At 37.5% G+C, this 25,522-nt stretch overlaps 1 protein-coding gene across 1 annotated transcript in view; it reads right to left on the reverse strand.

The window, feature by feature from the left end:
- The window catches only part of THSD7B (thrombospondin type 1 domain containing 7B), a 1,521,641-nt gene that overhangs the window by 380,584 nt on the left and 1,115,535 nt on the right, over positions 1 to 25,522 (reverse strand). The window contains 1 exon segment of the mRNA XM_021075621.1: positions 24,199 to 24,302. Coding sequence (XP_020931280.1) covers positions 24,199 to 24,302 — 104 coding nt within the window.

Here is a 25,522-nt window from a genome sequence, read left to right on the forward strand (position 1 = left end):
TCTTTGGAGTTGGTCTCTGGACATGAGTCCATCTTCTCAGATTATCGACTTTTATGATTAAAGCACTTTTCCTTTCTACTGACACTTGTCTCTCAAATTACTGGCTTTTGAGCAATGCTGAACTTGAGTTCAGTAACAACCGAGACTTGCCCCTAAGGACTGCTACCTGTGAACGTTAGTTTTCTATGTCAACTTGACTGGGCCTCAGGGTGCCCAGATACTTGGTCAAACATTATTCTGAGTGTGTCTGTGAAGGTGTTTTTCTGGATGAGATTCACATTTGTATTGGAGACTGAGTAAAGCAGACTTCCCTCCCTGGTGTCAGTGGGCTGCACCCAATCAGTTGAAAGCCTGAATAAAACCAAATAGAACAAAACAAAATAAAGTGAAACAAACAAACAAAAAGACTAAGTGGCAAAAAATCCTGCCTGATTTTTTGAGCTAGAACATTGTTTCTTTTATATATAAATCTTAGAGATAGCTGATTTACAGTGTTGTCATTTTCTGCTGTACAGCAAAGCAACCCAGTCTTACACATGTACCTATACATTTTTTTTGTATCCTAATTTCCATCGTGTTCTATCCCAAGAGATTGGATATAGTTCCCTTTGCTATACAGTAGGACCTTACTGCTTATCCATTGAAACTTCCTTCACTGTTGGTGGGAATGTATACTAGTACAACCACTATGGAAAACAGCATGGAGGTTCCTCAGCATACTAAATATAAATCGACTATACGGTCCAGCAATCCCACTCTTGCATATAGCTGAACAAAACTATAATTTAAAAAGATACATGCACCTCTTTGTTCACTGAAGCAATATTCACAATAGCCAAGACATGGAGACAACCTAAATGTCCATTGATGGATGAATGTATTAAGAGGATGTGAGATATATACACACACATTGGAACACTATTCAGCCATAAAAAGAAAAAAATATGGCATTTGCAGCAACATGAATGTAGCTAAGTGAAGTAAGTCAGAAATAGAAAGAGAAAAGCAGATACCATATGATATCACTTATATGTGGATTGTAAAATACAGCACAAATTAACCCATCTACAACAGACTCATGGACACAGAGAACAAACTTGTGGTTGCCAATGTGGCCGGGGAGTGGGATGGACAGAGAGTTTAGGGTTAGTGGGGTTAGTAGAACATTGTTTCTTTCTGACTCTTCTGGGTCTCTAGCCTGCCCACTGCAGATCTTGACACTTAGTCTCCATAATCATGTGAGTTAATTCCTTATAATCAATCAATCAATAAATTAATCAATCTCTATGTGTATGCCTGTGTGCCTGTCTGTCTGTCTTTGTCTGCCTAGCTATACGGTTTTGGTTTTTACCCAGGGAATTTTTACTAATGCAGTACCCAAACCAGATGGAGGCCCAGGTGTTAAGGGGCCTCAATCTGCACCTGGCAGCTCCAGCTTCTGTGCATTTATTAACAGCTATGATGATGGTAATGGAATTAGGGAGGTTCTTCCAAATATCTTCAATTTATCTGTCCATAAATGTGTAGAGTATTTAGCTTGTCAAAACTGTCAGACAGCATTCAATTTCAGTATCTGTGTTAATCAATCATTGCTAAATATGAGCTGCACAAAATGATTTAAAATTCCTTCTGGCATTATAAGTTTAGAGCCCATGGTAGCTACATTGCTTTCAGTTGCAGAATCTGAAAGGGAGAAAGAATGAGATCCTGCTGTGTAGCACTGGGAACTATAACTAGTCACTTATGATGGAGCATGATAATGTGAGAAAAAAAAATCTATACATGTATATGTAACTGGGTCACCACTCTGTACAATAGAAAATTGACAGAACATTGTAAACAAGCTATAATGAAAAAAAAATCATTATATAAATAGCAAAAAAAAAAAAAAGAGAGAATGCTTTCAATAGCATTCCATAGAGATAATTGCCTAGTTTCACTGCTCCATGGATGGTGCCTTATTAACTCACATGTTAGCACCTCACATTGTAGAATATCTGTTTCATAGAAAGTTCTATGTTAGCTAGGTAGCAAAACTGAGTGACTGAAATATTATTTAAGAAATAGATGAAAGAAAGAAAGATAATTTTTAAGTGTAATGAGTCAAGCTGAAGAAAATTAGTAAAAAAATTCTAGTTAAAAAATAATATATATGACAATAAATTTGCAAATAATATGTCATAGTCTAGAATTCTTCATAGTCTAGAATCTCACAGATCAGTAAAGACGTCCAGAAGAAATAGGTTATATGCAATATATAAAGTAAAAATTCCAATTTCAACTCCAATTTGAATTTTTTTCACCCCCAAATTCAACTCCAATTTGATTTTTTTCACCCCAAATTCCTGATCCATTTACAGAGAATTTCACTCTCACGTTCTGGAGTCACATGCTGTACCATGACTTACTGATAGCCATAAAACATGTACCATAAAAAGTTTTTTTCAGGGAAGAACTCAATCCTCAGTGAATGACAGAGTTCAGTTCATGAAGGACATGGATTTACATAGCTTAATCTAGTTCAGCCAAAAGAAGATAAAGTATTTTGGGACTTGAGATATTAATAGAAACAAATCAGTCACCAAAACCTGACAATTTAAATTAGTGTAAACTTAGAAATTTTACAAATTAAAAGGACTTTCTCATTTCACAAGGGCAATATATTTTATTTAACACTGATGTGTTTTTCATTGTCATTTGTGCTGTTTCAGGGATGGGAACATGATATACAACAAAGTTCAAAATTCCCAGTGGATCGTATAAAGGGAAAAGATACAAACAGGAAAAAAGACAGGTGTATGCATATATTAAATATATTTTATAGGAAATGACAAAGAATCTGTCATTCCAATACAGTATGATAAACTAAATAAAACAGAAACATAAAAAACATAGACACTTATTCAATTGAGTCTGTGTAGCTTATTTAGACTATTTCTTTATCATTTGTTTTTATAGTATTGCTGGCTGTGCTAGTGTTTTAATCGGTAAGATTCTTGTTTTTCTATAGTGATGCCAATGAGAAAATATGAAGAAACTGGAGATAATTAAAAGCTCACCTAAGAATTTATATCTGAGTTGTGTGAACAAATACAAACAGTGATACTAGAATAAGGGGGAATAAAGGAAACATGAAACTGCATGTTAATAATTAGGTAATATGGGCATATGTATTTATATATGAATTGTAGTGCTGAAATAATTTACAGAATAAAATGTCAGCATTACTTAGAATAAAATGTCAGCATTACTTAGAATTTCATGACAACAGATTCCATAAGATAGGCCACAAGTCATCAATTTTTCAATAAACTTATTGGATACCTAGAATGTGCCAGACATTATGTATGGGGGATACAGAGATGAATACAATACAATTTTAATCCGCAACTAGGAGACAGAAAAATAAACCAACAATTACAACCAGTACTCAAAGTGCCTGGAAGAAGGAGTCCATGGAAAAAGAGAATTTCTGATCTAGAAAGCAAAGTGAAGAGTTTGAGCAAAGGGAAGAGAACAGAGAAACAATCCAGGGAAAATTAAGTGTAGAGCTGAGTTAAGTATTGAAAGAATAGGGCCAGGCAAGTGAGAAATGAGGTTAGGAGCTAGATCATGAACAGCTCTGTATGTCATGTTTTAGAAGTGAACATAGATGCATTAAAAATGTTAGGTAGTGACATAATGAAATACTAATTCTAGAATAATCATTTAGAAACATCAGGCACAGATTTAGAGATTTATATAGTTCAGAGATGGTAATAAGACATTGAACTAAATTGGCAATAGTAAGGAGAGAGAGAAGATAATAGATTTGGGGTAGAATCTGTAGGATTTTATGCTTAATAAGATATGATTAGTTAAGAATTGGGAAGATTCCAAAGTATTACCATCATTACAGCATTACCATCCTTTTGAATATGGAATATAGAAAAAAATAGAGAGTTTTGATGTATATCAATTAGGGATTTAAAATTACAATCGAGAAGACTTATTCCAGTTACCTTAAGCCAAATAATCTGTAAGAGAGACAGAGAGAGAGAAAAAGAGGAAGAAAAGAAGGATATGAAGTATTTTAAAGAACCAGAGGAAAAAATAATGATTCCACATCATAAAACAAAATCTAGGGCAGTTCGCAGGAAGGTTCTACGGAAAGCACCACAATTGCTTCACTCAACTTACTATTCAAACTCCAAGACACTACAGCCTTAATGACTAACTGGGAAATTATGCCACCTATACCTTGGCAAGGAGAGGACAGGCATCTGACCTACAGTTGTACCAAGAAATAAGAAAACTCACTGCTCTTATTAGGTTTCTAGTGCAGATATGGAGTGTTAATATATGAATTTAACCTGTAAGATGAAATAAATAAATGAAGAGCAAGTTATGCTACACATATAAAGGCCAATGCAGAGCCATGACAAAGTCACAATCTAGCAGTTAGAGAAACTGGGATGATGAAATTGACAAATATGGATAGTTAGCTTGAGGGGATAAATAGTCTAATAAAACTTTAGTATGTAAAACCAGTTGTGGAGGCAAAGTTATTTTTAATAACATAAGGAATATAAGAAAGAGAAGGTACTTATGAAATGCCAACTGTGTTAACAGTAGATTATATTGTTATAATAATACCAATACAAATTAAATTTAGCAGGTTCTAAAATATAAACACAGAATAAATAGCTCTTTCCATGGAATATAGTTATATAATTCACATCACTCTAAAATCAAGTCTTTCAAGGGAAGTTGCTGATAAGATGGTACAGTATACAAATTTTTAGTCTGCACAAGTATTTCAGAATTTAATTATGAGTCTGCAGTTTTGAAATTGTCATATTACCTTCCTCCTTCCAATGGTAAATTCTGAAGTGCTCTGGATCTACATATAGAAATAAATTCTTAAAAAAAATAGTACTTAGCACGACTCCAGCTTAAATGCAGTTAACCAGTTATTAACCATGAGCACAAGTTGTAAGAAATATTATTTATATGAGAAGCATTCTGATTAGCCCTTTAAATGAAAAGGCTCTGTTAAATTAGACCTGTTTAATCATAAGGAGGTGAAGCTAATGCTGCACTTCTGGTTCCAGAAGCAAGATTTCTGACCTCAGCACTATTGATATACCAGAACTATGTCAGTTGTATCACATACTCTGCGGTTGTGACCACCAAAAATATCTCTAGATGTTGCCAAATGTCCCACAGGGAGTAGATTCATTGACGGTGGAAAACCACTACTCTAGAGAAAGTGAAGCAACACTTTTTTGCACACTCTGATATAGGCAAGGGAAAAAAATCCTCTCACTTTCACACACATTCATGGAAAAGCACCTATCTGATAACTACACAAGTTCGGTTCAAGACCTTGACATCAGAGAGTCAGCCTATATGGTATTTTATCATCACCTTGTTATCTGACACAAGAAATATACTTTTGAAGCAATTTGTAAAATATGCACACTACAGAGCAAAGCCGATGTAGCCTCTCCTCTCTAGGAGGCCAAACTCCCACAAGGACAGTACCTTTTTCTATTGGATAATGTATTCCTATCATAGTAATTTTAAAATGTCATGTTTCCTTTTTTCCCCCTTTACAGAATAAAATTATACATACATGTACCTTTATTCACCATATTTGGCCAAAATTTCAAACTTCCTCTCTGGCACACAGAGTAATAATTATTGAGCAAACATATATTGAGAAACCACTATGTTTATAGTATAGGAATTTGGGGAGCATTGATGGTATACAGGTAAATATGGTACATTCTTTGCATTGTGGGAGCTGAAAAATATAGTAAGGGGGACATTCAAGATATAAAATAATTAGGAGTTCCTACTGTGGTGCAGTTGGTTAAGGATCTAGTGTTGCCACAGCTATGGCATGGATCCCAGGTATGGCTCAAATTCGATCACTGGCCTGGGAACTTCCTTAAATACAACACACTGAAAAGAAGAAAAAACATAATTTAATTATAAAACATAAAGTATGGGTAAGTAGGGAGGGCACATGGATAAGTGCTTAACTGCAGTTGGAAAAATGGAATAATTTGGAGAAGGAGCTAATATCTGAGATGGTACCAGGAGGAAGAACAGGATCTCAACAAGTGGAGGAAAGGAAGAAGGGGATTTCAAAGCTAGAAGAGAACCTTGGAATGGATGAGTGCCTTGAGGACCATGGTGGTACCTAGGCAATGGCTATTGTCTAAGAGTCAATAGTGGGAAAAATAAAGCAAAATATGAGGTTAAGAGGATATTTAGGGCATAGTACTAAAATTTCAATGGGAATAGGTTAGCCACTAAAAATTCTTTAGTAGGGGAGTCAGATGAAGTGGGAGTTTCCATTGTGGCTCAGTGGCTTATGATCTCAACTAGAAGGTGGGTTCAGTCCCTGGCCTTGTTCAGTGGGATGAGAATCTGGTGTTGCCATGAGCTGCAGTGTAGGTTGTGGATGTGGTTGGGATCTGGCATTGCTGTGGCTGTGACGTAGGCTGGCAGCTGTGGTTCCATTTCAACCCCTACCCTGGGACTTCCACATGCCACAGGTACAGCCCTAAAAAGACAAAAAAAAAAAAAAAAAAAAAAAAATCAGATGAGTTACTCTAACAGATGGGCCTGGCTTCCAAACTTAACAATGGATTTGTAAGAAATGTGCCTTGAAACAAAGAGAACAGGCCAGAGGTTACTACAATACCCAAAAAGACATTAACAGTGGTCTAGAAAAGAGGGAAGAGATTGTAAAGGGCTTATGAAGATGGAGCTGACAGGATTTGACTAATGAATGGGTGCAGATGCAACTAATTGAAGTTGAAACACCAGGAAGAAAAATCCAGCTTCTGGAGGAGGAAGGTAAATTCATCTTTGGAAACAATGAAGTTGAACTATCAGTGGATTGTCTATATGGTGATTAATGTTGAGCAGGTAAAAATTCTCATCTCCAGTGAAGAGAGAGATTTTTCCTTAAAATAAAGATGTAGTGATCATCTCTAGAGCTTGGAAAGAGTTGCAGTTATCTGGGGAGGCATCATAGAGCGGGTGATCGAAGCAAAGAGGAGACCTATGAAGAATGTGCCATGTAAAGTTTGGGCAAAGGAAGAGGGGCCAAGCTTAAAAACTGGGATCTAAGTACTAAAGAGAGGTAGAGAAGTTCCAGGGGAAAAAAATGGGACATGAGATGGGGTGAGGAGTCTGCAAAAGAAAGGTAGACCCTTGTGGGCTTAAAAAAAAAAAAAAAGACTGGATTTAAAATTAAAAGATTATCAGTGATTACAGGGAAAGTGGTTTCTATGGACATTGAGCCATTTTGTAAAAAGCTCTTTAATCTTTCTTCTTCATTGCCCCTGAATCTATGTTCTGATATTTTCCTTTAGAGTTTAGAATAAAGGAAAAGTTCTTCTTTTCAACTCCTGAATTTACCTCTACATTCAGTTACATCCCTTCCCTTCTCTGGAATCTTGCCCACTCTTGTATTTTTTCCTTCCTTAACAACTTCCATATGTTCCCCTCACTACTCACTTTTATTTGTTATTCATATCTTACAGAGGGGTCTTATCTTTATTCTTTGAACCCTGAGCTATACTGCTGCTAATTTCCTTTTCTTTAGCAAATATCCTATAAAGGCATCTACTGAATATCTGTTCTCCTTCAGTCCTTGGTCTTGAAGCTATGATTTAAAAAAAAAATACAATTATTTTGCTAAGACTCTTGAGTATTCAGCTATATTCATCAAATTGTCAAGTAATTTCATCCATCTTTATTCACACAACTATTTCAAAAAATTTGGCAACACCACACAGTTTTTTTTTTAATTTCTATTCCATCATGCCATGATACTATAGCCAAATTTCTCAGTAACATAAAGGTGTTAGTTGGTATTTTGTGAAAAAGAAAAAGCTCTGTGGACAAATGGGTTTGGGAAAACTCTCTGCTTAAAAAAAAAAGTAATAGCTCCTTCACTGAAGTACTTTAAGAGCCCTCAGTATGTTAATTTTACTTTGAGGACCCTTTGGTCACAGAAGTCTTTTTAATGTAATCAGTGAATCTCTCCACTCATTTATTTTAATTAACCGTATTTTGCAATATTTACTTTCTCTCTGGTTTCTAAATATTCCCATCTTCCATGCTTTGTAAAAGGAAATGATATGAACACATCCTGAGCAACTATAAATACTAGTAAAAAAGCAAGAAAATTGAAATCATCATTCCCACTGTAGATGGGAAAACTGAAGCACAGATGAGTTAGTAGTCTGGTTAATTCACACAAATAGTGACTGGCAAAACTTTGACTTGAGTTACAAACAGTGACCGGCAAAACAATGATTATTTTTGTATACTGAAGAAAAACCACAGTCCCAAAATGTCATCGCTTGTGCTAACACCCATGATACCAAACCTAGATTTAACATCTAACCTAACTGCAGATTCAGTTATCCCCAGAAGGGTCATCTTATTCAACCAGTTTTGAGTTTTCTACTCAGAATCAATGAGATAATTGGCCATGAGGGCCCTCTCTCCCCCTTAGTGGAAGAAGAGGCTATCTGCATGACAAAATCTTTGCCATTCTCTTCCCCTTCAAAAGAAGATGGCCTGGCTTAAAAAATGATTCTTTCTTTTCTTCTGTGTATAGCTCCCTTGCCCTACTCTTCTTCCCAAGCAAACCTTCCATTTTGTACAGCCCTTCTAATTGCTAGAAGGGAGCTGCTGGACTCAAGAATCATCTAAGAAAGCTAATTAAATTTTCAAATTTTCAGTTGAATTTTGTTTTTGAACAGATTAGTGACAGTGAGCAGATTCAACTTCTGATGGCATTTGGGCACAAAGAGAAACACAGTCTTGGTTGCCCTAGGGTCCTTTTGAGTTCAGTCTTCCCCATCATTTCCAAGGGTTGTCGGTGAGTTTGTCTTGGTTGAACTCCACTTTTTTTGCTTTCAAGCTCATGATCTAATTGCTTTTCAACCCCTCTTTCCCTGGGTGGAAAAACTCTAGGCCTTAGCTCTGCATTTGGATTCCCCATTTGTTTGGAATCAGTCCCCAGATTCCATGCTTGGAAGTGTCATGGGCAGCAAGATCTCCATTTGTGTGGAATCAGTCCACAGTACCCATTCTTTGAGGTCTACTGGTTTTTCCTCAGACTAAAGTTCCATAGGAATTGGTCATGGTCACTTTGGAGTTAAACTAAGTCCAACCTAAGAACAGGACTGTGTCTGAGATCAGACTGGGTCTAATTTAAGAACCAGGCTGGGTCTAATGTTAGCTGCACTGGATCCAGTGGGAGGCCTTGGGTGGATATTAAATAAAGGATAGTTACTAGCTGGAATATTGGAAGTACCTGGAAGCTGAATAGTGTGGTTCTGAGAAGCCCAAAGGCCCAGTTAAAAGAAATGAGATCTTTTATAGCCAAAGAGCTAAGCATGCCATCTTCTGGCACATGGACTTATTTTATGTTTAAGAACTACAGTCCTGGGAGCTGCATATGTTTAACAAAACGGCAAAGTTTTACTAAAAACCACCTAGAATTAAAATAGACATTATGGGGGAACATTCCTAATAGTTAAAATCATTTAAAAAGTATACTTAAAATCAAAGATTATGGAAAATACAAACAAACAAGGATTATACAGATACCTCCAAAATATTTTTAAGGTTCCAAAATAGCTTCATAGAAAGATTCATTGCAAAAGCTAATGAAAAGTTAGAGATAAAAAGTGACTAAAACAAAAGACGAGGACACTGACGTATAAGACTGACATAACTTCTAAGTCTTTCCTCTATCCTTCTTTATTTGGGTACCATACATTTTACTTATTTATTTTTTAAATTTTATTGGAGTATAGTTGACTTATGATGTTGTATGAGTTTTAGGTGTAAAGCAAAGTGAATCAGTCATACATATAAATATACTATCTTTTTCCCATATAGGTTGTTACAAACTACCGAGTAGATTTCCCTGTACTATACAGAAGGTTCTTATTATCAACTATATGTGTATATGTTATCACTATCCTCCCAAGTCCTCCCTCCCCCCAGTGGATTTCATCTATGGTAACCATAAAATTGGCTTTGAAAACTATGAGTTTGTTTCTTTTTATAAATAGGTTCTTTTGTATCATTTTTATTAGATTCCATATATAAGTGATATCATATGATATTTGTCTTTGTCTAATTTACTTCATTCAGTATGATAATCTCTAGGTTCACCCATGTTGTGACAAATAGCATTGTTTCATTATTTTTGATGTCTGTATAATATTCCACTGTTTATATCTACCACACCTTCTTTATCCAGTCCTCTGTCGATGGACTATACATTTTAATATAATTCCTTCTGAGACTATAGGAGATCTTACTCAGACATCTTTCACTCCTAGGACAAAGGCCAATCTAAGGGCCATAGTTAATTTCTTAAGCCTAGGGAGAATCTTCAGAAGTTTTTGTAAATGGATTACCTCCTGAAATTCATGAATAAATAAAAAGGTGAAATAAAATAGGAGGCCATCAGTCTGACAGCTTTGATGATAGCTGATTATCAGAGCTTGCTAGGATTTTTTCTTTTTTAAGGCCTTATTCTCCTAAACTAGATGTACCCAGATGGAAAGAAACATTCCAACAACAAGTAAATTGAGTGTGTCAATCTTTTTGCCAATTCCCAAACTTACCCTATTTATCTCAAAATACTTGCAGATATTGGGACATCAGAAATAGAAATGTCTTATAAATATGGCCCCCAAACTCTATGTTGGAAGAATCTTGGATAGCGTCTCTGTACCTTTGTGACATAGATCTTATACCCCAACTTCTCTAGGACTTCACAACCATTCTTTGAAATGCAAACATTTCTCATCAAAGCTAAATAAGGAGGCATTTGGAAATTGGGTTAATGAGAAGTTTCATAAATCTTCTCCACTCATATTAGGAACTATAAGGTCTCTGCATTCTATGTGTCTGTTCTTATGTCTCATATACACATATGTTTAGATAAGAGTTATTTTTCTACCTCTAGATGGTACTATTAAAATTAATTTGTAAAACCCAAATTAATTGGGTTAAAAGTCAAGCACTTGTAAGAACTGGCTAGTTTAAAACTCTCATCAGAAATGTAGACACTAACTCAAATGATTATTTCAAGTTCATGTGATCTAAGATAATCTTGAATAAATAAAACTAGTTTACATTTGTTGGTTTACTAAAACAGACACATCTTTATAGTTATCCACATTAAATATAATACTTTTATCCCACCTAGGCTTGCAAATTTGTCAGCAAGAAAAATAACATGGTATAAAGTTTTCATAGGCAATCTAAACTTAGTTTTGGGGAGAAAATGACTTAGATAGATGTAATTAGGATAAGAGATATAGAGAACCTTTCTAGCAACAATTACATTTTATGCTATATGTACTTAAAAATAGCTTCCAAAATATTTTTTGGTAAATTTAAACCTTAGAGTTTTGCTAAGTAAGTTAAAGGATGAGAATTCATTGAATATGTAGAGCATTCCCAAATCATTAAAGAAATAAAGATGCATTTGTGTTTAGGGAAATGAGAGTAGTTTTGTCTAAACTAGAGCTTCTGGTTATAAAGGACAGACAAAAAGTATATAAAGCACTGAAGAGAGAAAGAGAATTTTTCATTGTGTAATCAGGCTTGCAAAAATTAAATTGTTATCATAAGGGTTTTAAATTAAGCTCTAATATCAATAGTGTACTTATGCAAAGCTAGAACTTAATTATCTTTCATCTGCTAAATAGATAAGTATTGTTCCTTACTGATCTGTGGTGGGTATCACTCTCCTTGAACTATGAATACTTAGATGGCTGGTATACAACTGGGCTATGCTTCTAAAGCCATCTAACTATGCCCCTAAGAGTTCTATAAAGGGTCTACCAAGGCATTCATGATTCAAGAATTGCTTCCTTTGGCAGCGCCTCATTTCCCTGGTTAGCAGTTAAAACAAATGCGAATATGATCAAGAACATTTCTTTAATTCATGGAGGCACTGCAGATTCCACTACTAAGATACCAGCTGCTCAACAAAAACCCTTGGACTCTCAGGGAAAGTTCATTTTTAATAATAGGATAGCTCTTGATTATCCTTTCCCTGAGCACAAAAGTGTCTACACTATGGTCACACCACCTAGTATATCTGGATTGACACTTGTGGGGAAGTTGAAACTCAGTTTTGTAAGAGCAATGAGTAAGCCACTGGGTTTGAAAGGGTGACTCCTTCATTGGAGTCTGATTGTCTTGGGTCTTGGGGATCGTGGCTCTGAAGTACATTCCAAACACTGGGAATTATAATAGCTGTCTGTCTGGCACATTGTATCCTCCCAAAAGTTTTAAAAGCCTGTTTGTAGCCATTGACCAGCAGGGAAATGATCTTCCTAAGACTAGAACATCAGAAAAGAAGCAACAATGACTAAAAACCTCCCTTTTCAGGCAGAGATAGGGCTTGGCACACTCTTAACTCCTGGGGACCACTAAGAACAAAGAAAGTGGCTTGGACAAAGATTTGAGAGACAACCAAGAGCTAGAGCCGGGCTGGATGATAAATTTTAGACAAGAGACTAATGATTGCTGTGGAGGTGGGAAGGGTGGATGAGAGGAGAAAGAATGAAGATAGTCAAAATGTACAAACTTCCAGTAATAAGATACCTAAGTTCCAGGGATGTAATATACAGCATGGTGACTGTAGTTAACACTATTGTATTGCATATTTGACAGTTGCTAAGAGAGTAGATCTTAAGAGTTCTCATCGCAAGGAAAAAAAAAAAAAACTTCAACTATGTAAGGTTTTGAATGTCAAATAAACTTGTGATCATTCTGCAATATAAACATATATCAAATCATGATGTTATATACCTTTTAATATAATGGTATAGCTCAATTATATTTCAATAAAACTGGGAAAAATTGGGGGGAAAAAGAAAAAGCAACAAGAACGATCAGCTTCAAAACTGTGACCAGCACAGGCATTTAACAAAACATGGTAACTCTGATTACCACAGCAAGGCAACAAAGCAGCAAAGCAGTAGCTGAGAATCATGTTACTGCCTGAAGTTTTGATTCTGTTCCTCAGTTAAGCCGACAGTCTGATCAAAAGGGGAGGTTATAGTTAAAGAGAAAAAACATGGGCTCAGAATGGTATTACTTAGGCTAAAAGCCCATTATACTAAATCTGGATTTAATACCTAACCTAACTGCAGTTTTGACCTTCTCCAGAAATGTATCAGTCTGGAATTTTCTGGACTGCAACAGTCAGGGAATCTCCCACATGGACTTCCTCCAGCCCCAGAGGAAGGAGACCCAATCTACATGATAAACTGTGCCATCATCACTACCCTCCCAAAAAATTGATGTCCTGGGTTCAAAATCCTTTCTTTTCTTTTGTTTATAGCCCCCTTGCCCTAATCATGTTCCTGTATTAACCTTCCATTTTGTAGAACCCTTGGAGCTACCTTTTAGTTGCTAGAGAGGAAGCTGCCTGACTCATGATTCATCAATCATCTAATAAGACCAATTAGATCTTCATATTTAGTAGGCTTTTTTTTTTAACACTACTCAAATTCTCTCTCTTCTGATTTTTTATGTCAGTTATTTAAGTCAATTTTTTGTGCCAATATTGTCCATTTTCATTGGGCTAAAACCACTGAATCTTTTCAATTCTTCATTGCCCTTTACATTGTTAAGTACCACTGATTTTTTCACAAAATGCCTTTTAGGTATATTCCTTCTCTTTGGGGACCATTGACTGAAATCTCCCTCCTTGGTCAGGCATGATAATAAAGCCACTTGCATGACCTGTCTCAAAACAGGAGGCTCTGCTAAAGAACCTGGTGCTGCCCTGAAGACTAACCAGGAGGATTTAGGGTGGGCCAATGGGAGGGAGGAGACCACCAACCTCCCAAGAACCTTGGCACTGAAATCCATCTTGGCTGAGAGGTATGCACGTGTCACCAAGAAGAATCCTGGGCCACACCAAGTATGGGCCGAGTAAGACGACGGGCCAGGAAAACCTGGAAACTAACCCCATTCCCATAAAACTGGATACTGCAAGCCAGAAGTTCTGGCTTCCCTTACCCTGCTGCTCTCTACCTGTGTGCCCCTTTCCAATAAAGTCTTTTGTTTGTCAGCACCTGTGTCTTCTCAGACAACTCATTCCCAAGTGTTAGACAAGAATCAATTCTCAGGCCCTCTGTGTCCACTGGTTAAACCACTTAATATGTGGATTAAATTATGCATTAATTTTCTTTTAACAGCTGGAACTGGGCATATGGAAGATACCAGGCTAAAGACAGAATCAGAGCTGCAGCTGCTGGTCTACACCACAGCCACAGCAATGTAGGGTCCAAGCTGTATCTGCAATCTATGCTACAGCTTACAGCAGTGCCAGATCCTTAACATAGCAAGTGAGACCAAGGAATCAAACCCACATCCTCATGGAGACTATGTTGGGTTCTTAACCCACTGAGCCACAATGGGAATTCACATGGATTGAAATTTAATCTGTAGAGTTTGTTGAATCCTTGATATGAATCCCATGGATATGGAGGACTGTCTGTATATTTACTGAAAAAAATCTATGTAACATGCAGTTTAAACCTATGTTGTTCAAAGAGTCAACTGTATTTAAATCCAGAGCAGTGGTCTGAATTTTGAAGCTCCTTTGTTAGTTTTTAGAGCCTCTCACATAAGTGGGAGTGCCTCTTTCTCTTGCTGCTACAAGAGGAATGTTGAAGTTTCTGCTTTCTTTAGAGATGCAAATAAAAATGTAAGAACATAAGTTTCCAACACAATCCTCAGATGGATCCTGGGCTAAACAGAAATGAAAACCTTGACCTTCGTAACCTGAGAGCTAAGGGAAGCTGGGAGATTCACACCTATTTGAAGATACTGAATTCTGGCCCTGGACAAGAGAAGGATAATCCTATTACACTTACACAGTTTGCAGTAAACTTTGAAATTCATATTAACATTCCTGAAGGGAAGGTACTTCTGTAACTAAGAACCATGCAGTCAGAAGAGAAAATTATTGCTCCACAGTTTAGCAGATAACTGCATTCTTCCAACAACAAAAAAATATTACTCCCTCTTTCCACCCCTACCCCTCATTTCATCAGGGAAAAACCTACAGGCAAGGATATGGATAGGGTGAGGGTGGATGGATGAGTTACTTTGGGCTTTGCCTTATAGCTTATTATGTTAAAAAGAGAGAGTTTGGCATGAGAAACATCTCTGAATCTGCACTTAGTTAATATTATGTTACTAAAGCATCATGCCTTAGGTCGCTCACCTCCTTGAATATTTACTTTTAATTTATTGCCAGTTTTTGAAAATGTAAATATTCTACCTGCAGCAACCAAGAGAGCCACAAAATCCTACCCTAAAATATGCAAAGGAAGTGAAAAATACCTCTCAAAATCATTATTCACTTATTAAAATACAATCTTTCCTATAAGCCACACTTTACTTTCTAAACTAATGTCTGTGGTTTTGTAAAACCTATTCTTTTGTTCAATTCTGAGGATATTTTCACTTAAAGAGTTGCCCTACATTTGCAATTTAATTTCTGCACTCTAACCTGATCTTCATTTTATTTTCACACTTTAAAAAATTATATTGAGAAAGATTTTTTTTTAACGTGCAAAAAACATTTATAATGAATCATTTTGGTATTAGGTGTTGATTAATAAGATAAATTAACAAAGACCATTACACCCAATGTTGAAGTCAAAACTGAAGTTAGAGGAGTTCCCTTCGTGGCGCAGTGGTTAACAAATCCAACTAGGAACCATGAGGTTGCAGGTTTGATCCCTGGCCTCCCTCAGTGGGTTAAGGACCCCGAATTGCTGTGGCTGAGGCGTAGGCCAGTGGCTACAGCTCCAATTAGACCCCTAGCCTGGAAACCTCCTTATGCTGCCGGAGTGGCCCTAGAAAAGGCAAAAAGTCAACAACAACAACAAAAACAAAACAAAACAAACAAACAAACAAACAAAACTGAGTTAGAAATCCCTTTGAGAATGATCTTTGATACAAAGAATACTGAGGTCAGACTTTTTTTTTTTTGGATGAGATGAGCACTCATTATCCAAAATGAAATCACGGAAGTTACTGAAAATAGGGCTGTTCATTGCAAGTGGTGTCTTGCCCTCCCTTCTTGAAATAGACAGGAAAGATATCACCTACTGTCTTTGCCCATTTATAAAAAGTTATATCTGTGGATGGGGTTCCAGATGTAGCCAGTTACTCACCATTCTCTCCTGGAAATGCCCAGAGTTCACAGCTAATATAGCTCATTTTTGCTCAAGTCTTGAAGTAAATAGAGGTTACTCAACTTTTATTCCCAGCAAACCTTTCTCCTTTCCCTTCAATACCAAATATAAAACAAAAGTAGAAATGGCAGTGACTGGCTTTGTCTTTAACTATTGTTCAGTCATAGTTAAATCCTAGCTACCTTTTTTTTCTCCCTGAATCCACTGACATGATTTCTTGTTGTGATCTACATAGATGAATGCAACAGAAAATAAACTTGTGCAACTTATAATGTTAAATGACTATGACTACCTCCATCTGGAGAATAAAAACACAAACAAACAAACAAAAAACAGTCATCTAGAGAGATTATTTTAAACTTTTAAAATGCAAGGATACTTACAAGTTGAACTTCTTCCTACCTATTTCTAACTGTCTTTCCTTTAAAAATATAAGAAATCCAGAACTTTTTCTGAAAGTGTATTACTTTGCCTGATTTTCTTCTGGAAGAGCACCTTTTAAAGAGATCCCTTGATCAAGAGGTAAAGACTGTCAGCTATAAAGTAAGTCACAGAAATAAAATGTACACATAGGGAATACAGTCAATAATATTGTAACAACTTTGTAGTGTGATGTATAATAACTGGTTTTATTTCTGTGATCATAGCGAATAAAAATATCAAACCACAATGTTGTATATCTGAAACTAATATAATAAGTTAATTACAACTCATTTTAAAAAATATATAGGAGTTCCCGTCGTGGCGCAGTGGTTAACGAATCCGACTAGGAACCATGAGATTGCGGGTTTGGTCCCCGCCCTTGCTCAGTGGGTTAACGATCCGGCGTTGCCGTGAGCTGTGGTGTAGGTTGCAGACGCGGCTCGGATCCCGCGTTGCTGTGGCTCTGGCGTAGGCCAGTGGCTACGGCTCCGATTAGACCCCTAGCCTGGGAACCTCCATATGCCGAAGAAGCGGCCCAAAGAAATAGCAAAAAGACAAAAAAAAAAAAAAAAAAAAAAAAGAGATCCTTTACAAGGAAAACACACAGTTTCCATCAAAACTATTGTGTAAGAAGACTATGCCTCTTATGGTGACAAAAACCAATTGAAAGAATAGAAAGATTTTCTTCTCTGGCCAGGCCCATGGCATGTGGAAGTTGCCAGGCCAGGAATTGAACTGGAGCCACAGCAGCAATCCAAGCAGCTGCAGTGAGAATGCCAGATCCTTAACCTGCTGAGCCACAAAGGAACAAGAAAAAAAAGATTTGATCCAAGATTAAAGATCTGCCTCCTTTTGTCCACATAAACATTCTTCGGTGAGAACACCAAAGAAAGAATGCAGGTACTTCATGGAGGTCAAGGATATTTAAGGCAGCACAATTTTGATCTACAATTTCTACTCTGTATCTATTGTATTGCCATAGATGTCAAGCCTCCCCACTGCTTAAGAGTATGCCAACACACTTTTGAATGAGAGGAAAGTACTATCCTAAAGAAAAATACTGCTGAGTCCATTCAGCCAGTTTGAAAGTAGTCACTATGACTAGCAAAACAAGAATCACACCACATCAGTCCACAGTCAAATTCACTTCCCTTCCAGCCATACCAGCCTCCTCACTTTTTCTTATTTTAGTACTGAAATTCTACCCTATTAAAGGCAGATATATCAAAGTATGTTAGAATATTTAAGTTTCTTCCTCTTAGACATTCACTTGCCATAGAAGCTTAGCTACCATCTCTTCTTTCTTCAGATTAAGCACAAGAATCTCTCCTTAAAGGATGAGACAGCTAGAACAATGGAATTCCAAATGTCCATATCCTCAAAGATGGTAAAAGCATTTAGTGACACCCATGATTCAATCTGCCCTTCTATATTCTTTAATATTTCTTCTTTCCTGATTAGAAAAAGTATTATGTACATGTATTCTTACTGTGAATCAATTAACCAGGTCAATGATATAAACCCAATGAGATAAAATGAGGAACAATCCTGTTTGGGGGAAGTTAGTGGCTGAAAAAGATCTTTTTAGTAAAAAAGAAAAAAAATGTATGAAATAAGTGGGTTACTGGGCTGACCCAGAGGAAAGGAACTCATAAAACACTAAACCAAGTAAAAGCTTGGGATGCAAGGTAAGCAAGAAAGAAAACTTTTACTTTGAGGGTTTTTATTAAATTCTGGAGACCCAAGTTTCCACTATCATGGCTGCAAGACTTGCTATGGAGAATTTTGTGAAAGACCCCCATATCAGAAATGATAACCACAGGCTTTGGTGTAAGGATGAAGTGGAAATAGACTCGGCAACAACACATCTTGGCAAGGCCATTTGCATGTCTACAATTTAACACTGGGTGCTGAGGGAAACCAAAATCTCCAGTGAGAACTTACAACCATAAGCTGGCATTTTCATGACTTTGGGGCCTGGATTCATGTTCCTTTTGTGATTTAAAATATCCTCAAGAGAAATTTAAATGGAAAATGTTTTCAGATTGCTTGGGCTTCCATGGGACAGAAGAGGGTAAAAGCTACCTGGCTAGCATGCTAAGAAAGGGAAGGAAGGTACTGAGGGTCTCCTCGTTCCTTATTCGACTGCCTTTGATCCCCCTGACTTCAGTGTAGCCCCTTATCTCCACCCTTCTCTGCCTGTGGTCTTAAGTCCATGACCTCTCTTTTCTATACCTGAAGAGAGCCAACCTCCAGGCTCCTATAAGAATAGGAAGAGGTAGAAGCCTGGCTGTTCAGGGTGAAAGGCTGGGTATGGAGAGTGCTCACTGCTCTTTAGACTCTCAGAAACCCCTGCTTTCTCTCTCACCCCTTATACACACACACACACACACACACACACACACACACACACACACACATCACTTTGAACACTTCCTTCCATAGAAGGTAGTGCCTTGCCAGAGTTGTCTGGACCAGATCACTTTGTTTCTCTTCAGTTTCCACACCTTCGACCCTGCCAACATTTAAGTATAATCCTATTGTGCAAATTACTTTACCTCTATCTCCATCTACTTCCTACAACCTATATTATGATTGGGGTTACAGATGGCTCCTAATTTACTTGAAGTTGAGTTTATTGTGCTCCTTGTCCTTTGGAACAATTTTATAAAGGGGATCTCATTGAAGATTACTTTTGTGTTACTTTCGTGCTTTCTTTGCTGGTTTTGAAGTAATTTTAGAGAAAAGATGAGAGTAGAAATGTCTTTGCTCCACTATCTTAAAGTTGGAAACCCATTCTACTGCCTTAAAAGTACAAATTTCCCAATAACTAAACACTAGGAGTTCTCTAATGGTGGAGTCTAATTTGGGGAAAACTCAAGGAGATGTCATGCCTAGTTTAAAGGACTATCAGGCTTCCAGAACTCATTTAAAATACCTCCAATACTGGAGTTCCCATAGTGGCTTAGCAGGTTAAGAACTTGACTAATATCCATGAGGATACAGGTTGGTCCCTGACCTTGCTCAGTGGCTTAAGGATCTGGCATGATCCTTATGGTTGGCATGAGCTGTGGTGTAGGTCATAGACGAGGTTCAGATGTCTCATTGCTCTGGCTGTGGCATAGACCGACAGCTGCGGCTCCAATTCAGCCCGTAGCTTGGGAACTTCCATATGCTGTGGGAATGGCCTTAAAAAGCAAAACTAAATAAATAAATAAAATACTTCTAAAACAGATAAAATAAGTTACCATTATAAGAGAAGACTCTACATAATTTAGGAGAAACATCACTAAGTGGCTTTGCAATGAAAAGCAACCATAATGATACTCTAGCATCATAGAGCTTCAAAGTCCCAGTCACCATATAGAGTTAAATTGTACACAAGGTGCCATTTTTAAAATACTTCGTTCTTGGAGATATTGCTGATCTAGATATTTTATAACAACTTTCCAGCAGAAAAAGCAGAAAGCAAGCACAAGTCTTGTAATCACATAATTATATTATTATAATAATCTTCTGGTATATGGAAGCAAAATGTTTTCAGGAAGTGGTCTCTTCCCATGATTTCCAAAGTCACTTTGTAGCTTCCTAATAGTCCTAAATCAAACTGTCTTGCAAATCAGATTTATATCTGCAGATGTATTGACAGAGACATCATTTTCAAAGGTGTAACAATGATGGCCTGAATTGTGACCCCTAAAATTTATATGCTCAAGCTAATAAACTAATGTATGTGGAGAAAATAAAGATTCCCAGAAACAGTCTTTCATCTGTACAGGCCAGCAGTACACCCTCACTGTCCTATCTCTGGGGTCTATGCCACTTTCCATCCCTATTTTAGGTATTAGTTTCCAAGGATCTTGGTCACTTTTCCTTCAACAAGATATCACACTGGCCCATTACATTGGTAACATTATGCTGAATGAAACTAGTGAGCACGAAGAAACAACTACACTAGACTCACCAGTAAGGCATGTTTATGTCAGAGTTTGGGAAATAAATTGTGGAAATTCAGGGACCTTCCACTCCAGTGAAATGTCTAAAGGTCCAGTAGTGTGAGGCAGGTTGAGATAACCCTTCTACTAGAAATAAGCCCTATTATATTTGGCCCCTCCTACAACAAAGACATGGACAGAGCATCTAACAGGACTCTTTGGATTTGGGGGGAAACTTATTCCTTATTGGAGTGTGACTCCAACCCATTTGCCAGGGGATCTGAAAAGCTGCTAGGTTTGAATGGGACCCAGTAAAGAAAAGGCTCTGGAGCAGGCCCAGGCTGCTGTACAAACTTCTCTGTCACTTGCACCACAGGACCTAGCAGATCTAATGGTGCTTGAAGTGTTAGTGACAGACAGGGATGATGCTTGGAGCTTTTGGCAGGTTCCTATAGGTTGATTGCAGTTTAGGTCCCTAGGATTGTAGAGCAAATCCCTGTCATTCTCCGCAAATAGATTCTTTCCATTTGAGAAACAGATTTTGACCGGCTATCAGGCCTTAGTAGAGGCTGAATGCTCAACCATGGGCCACTAGAGTTACCATGCAACCTGAGATGCCTATCACAAACTGGATATTACTGGATATTATCTGACACACCAAACCACAGATAGGGCATGCACTACAGCATGCCATCATCAAATGGAAATGGGATACATGTGATCAAACACAAGCAGGCCTTGAAGGCACTAAGGGCTATGAAGAAGTGGCCAAAATGCCCATGGTCCCCATTCCTGCTAAATGGTCTTCTGCGTCCCATCCCACACATATGTCCTCATGGGGAGTTTTCCACCATCAGTTGACAGAAGAAGAGAAGACTTGGGCCTGGTTTAGGGATGGTTCTGCCTGATATGTGGGCACAATCTCCAAATGGACTGCTGTAACATTAGAATCCCTTCTGCCACATACCTGAAAGACAGAGGTGAAGGGAATTCTTCCTAGGAGCTAGACCTTCAAGCAATAGACATGGTTGTTCACCTTGCTTGGAAGGATAAATATTCAGATGTGTAATTATATATAATATAATCCACAGGCTGTAGTCAATGATTTTGCTGGGTGGTCAGGGACTTAGAAGGAACATGATTGGAAAACTGGTGACAAGGAACTTTAGGGAAGTGGAATGTGGATAGACTTCTCTGAATGGGAAAAAATGTGAACATAGTTGTGTCTCATGTGAATACTCCTCAAAGAGTGACCTCAATTGAGGCAGATTTTAACAAGTGAATAGGATGACCCATGCTGTGGATACCTCTGTCAGCCTCTGTCCTCAGCTACACCTGCCATTGCCCAATGAGCTCATGCACAAAGTGGCCATGGTGGTAAGAATGAAGGTCATGCATAGGCTCAGCACTATGGGGTCTCATTCACCAGGGGCAACCTGGGTCTAGCTATATCTGAGAGCCCAATCTTCCAGGAGAAGCAGTCAATGCTGAGTCCCCAGTACAGGATCATTCCCCAAAGTGATCAGTCAGCTACATGGTGACAGGTTGATTACATTGGACAACTTCCATCATAGAAGGTGCAGTGTTATTTTTTTATTTCTTACCAGAATGGGTACTGACTCAAATATACAGATTCCTTTCCTGCATGCAGTATTTCTGCCAAACTACCTATAGCCAAATACCTCTAAAAGGATGTATTGCCATCTTCCTCTACAAGGATGAAGTCACTAGCCATTGCAGTCACTGACCTTCAAAATACCCTGAAAGGAGTTTAGGGAGATTAGGAATGAGACACTCTGTGCCCTAGGAAAGACTGGCAGAAGAGGCTTTCAAATAGTTAGATGTTTTCAGGAGCAGATTTTTTGAGCCCAAATTCTTTCACCTTCTTATATCTAGAAAAGCACTAAAATTGTTACTGGAAACATCTGCTCCTTGCGACTAGCAGTGACCTTCTCATGACTAGCAGCGACCTTCTCATGACTAGAAGCAAGCCTCTGACAAAATCTGTGCTTGACTTCATGTATCCCTTTCACTAAAGTAATATATAATACTTACCTCCCCTTCTGCCTCTTCAGAGCAATTCCTCAGAGCTATCTGAAAAGCTGTCTCCCAGACTATAGTCTTCATTTTGCCACCAAAATCCCTTAACTCACCATTCTCACATTATGCATTTTTTTTTTCAGTTGACACTACCACCCATGGACTTACACAGGGCCTTTCCATCATCCTGGGATTCCACACAACATTGTTTCTGATCAATGAACTCACTTAACAGGAAGAGAGGTGTGGTAAAAGGCCCATGCTCACTGAATTCACTGGTCTTACCATGTTCTCCATTATTCTGAAAAAGTTGGCTGGATATAATGGTGAAAAGTTCTTTTCAAGACTCATTTACAATACCAGTTAAATGTCACTACCTAGCAAGCCTGGGGAAATTTTTCCAGAAGCATCTAAAATGTGGTGTTTTGTTTTTTTTTTTTTCTCTCCCATGGCTGAGATTCATAGGTTGAGTGATCAAGGATTAGGAATGGGAATAGCACAACACATTATTACCCCTAGTGATCAACTAGTAAAATCTTTGCTTCCTATTCCTCTGCAATCTTATGCTCTGCTACCCTATAGGTCTTATTTTCAAAGAGATTCCTCTAAAAACACACAAAGATTCCATTAATCTGGAAGTTATAACTGTCACTTGCCCAGATTGGGCTTCTTATGCCTCTGAATCAACAAAGAAGGGGGTTACTATGGTGGCTGGGATGACTGATCCTACCTAATACAATAAGGTTCACAACAGGAAGAGAAAGAGCTCTAAAAATGCATTTTAGTTTAATTCTGAGACCAGTGATATGCAGTTGGTCCTACAAGGTCTGATTTTTCCACATACATCCCTTCAGTGACAGAGTGGTCAGATTTTAAGAATAAAGCACTTCTTAGCATACGTCCTATCACTGGCACTTGGATTATGAATAAATTGGAGAAGTGAGCAGTTGATGAGCTTCTGACTGCTTTTCAGAGATTTCAATATTATATACCTTCTAGACACTGATGAAAAAAGGCACATCAGGGCTGAGGTCAGAAGCCTATTCACAATGTCTTCTGGACATTTTAATAGTTCCTTTCAATGTATATTACATATAAAACATATAGCAAGTATGTACATAACCATCAGGTTTAAATCATGATTATTATAATTAGTTAATTCATTCAGTAAATAGTTAATGAGCACTTTAAATGTACACTATGTATACTCCTGGGTCCAATCTTGACAGATCCTTCATTCCTTGACTAATATTCAACACACACTGGGACCATCAGCACTGGGGTATGCTAGTGTCTCAGAAAGATATTTGCTTACACTGCATTAGTCTTTAGGTGCACTAGATAGTTATGGTTAAAAGATGTTCCATTATCTGTATTAACTAAAGCCAAGCTTAAACTGAAAGACTAATAAACCATCAATTCAATAATATCCCAAATTATTCAAATATAAAAATACGCAATGGCTGACAAAAGCAAAAAGTTTTGAATTACATTTGAATAGAAAAAAAACTGTTTTAAAATCCCCTTACCTCTTGTCTGTACCCCCTTTCCACAGGCTTCACCAGTAACCATTGTTTCCTGCCTGACCGACTCAGGCACCAAGATACAGGGGCTCCATTTCTGTGCCTTCCACCTGTGATGACAACAAACATCAGACTAGAAATGCCACCATGGCAAATATACAAAAAAAAAAAATACTGGAAATTAATGAATTTGAAATCCAAAAGCATAAAGATAGTTATTCAATAAGAATGGACTTGAAGACAATGTCCTAAAAAGGGGTTTTGGCACACCCTAGGGCTGGCAATAATACCTCTGCCCAGAACCATGTTTAATGCAGTAATTACTTTTCTTTTTAAATGTGGACATTTTGCACATAATCTTTAGTTCATAGAGCAAAGTGGCCATAAAAAGCATCAGAGTATAGAACAAATAAAGAAGGTTTAGCTCTTTATGAACCTAAAACTGTTTAAATAAAAACAATAAAAGAAAATAAAAGAGAGAAAGTCCCTACTTCTCACTGGAGGGTTAGAGAATCAGGGTTTGAACATCTGAAAATTTTGGATGCCAACCTCCACACTTGATCTTCTGGCTCCAAATTTTTTACCAGGTATATCCTAGCACTTTGGGGTATCTCTAATGTCTCAATAGGTTGCAGAATAAAAGGGAGGTGGGGACAATGGGGACTGGTCTTATGTGATAGTTCATCTCAGGGGAGAGAAATGGATCTGTCTCTGAGGAAGTACAAATATTTCTACTCCACAGAGGAAAAAGACTCTAAGGAAGCCTTCTGGTTTCCCAATATTTTATTAAGGTCAACAAAACTCTATTTTTATGACCCACAGATCAGACTATGACTTGGACCCTTAAACCTGTGTCTTCAGAACATTCTAACAAACCCAAACCCTAAATGTAACCACAGGTTCTGCTTCTTGCCTGAGTATAGTTTTACATTTTGTCACATGAGTCAATATCGGTGATTAGAGACACTACTTCAAATAATGAAACAGAAACATGAAGTAAAAATATCCTTGACCAGTTTTGCAAGATGAAGAAAGTCTAGAGAGCTGTTGCAGATCTATGTGCATGCAATTAAAACTACTGCACTGTACACTTAAAAATGGTTGAGATGGTAAATTTTAGGCTTTGTGTTTTTTAACCACAAAAAAAGAAGTCTCAGTAAAAGAAAAATTAATGTGTACTAGAACATGGAGCAGACTTCTTCTGCTCAGGAAAAGTCACTTTATAAGAACCTCTTATTTATGTGAACATAGTTTAATACAGTGCATGGAGGTCAATGAACACAGCCACCCATTACTCTCACCACCACCTCTCCTTCACCTAGATTAAGTG

Source organism: Sus scrofa, chromosome 15, assembly GCF_000003025.6.
Source record: "Sus scrofa isolate TJ Tabasco breed Duroc chromosome 15, Sscrofa11.1, whole genome shotgun sequence".
In the NCBI taxonomy this organism is placed as follows: domain Eukaryota; kingdom Metazoa; phylum Chordata; class Mammalia; order Artiodactyla; family Suidae; genus Sus; species Sus scrofa.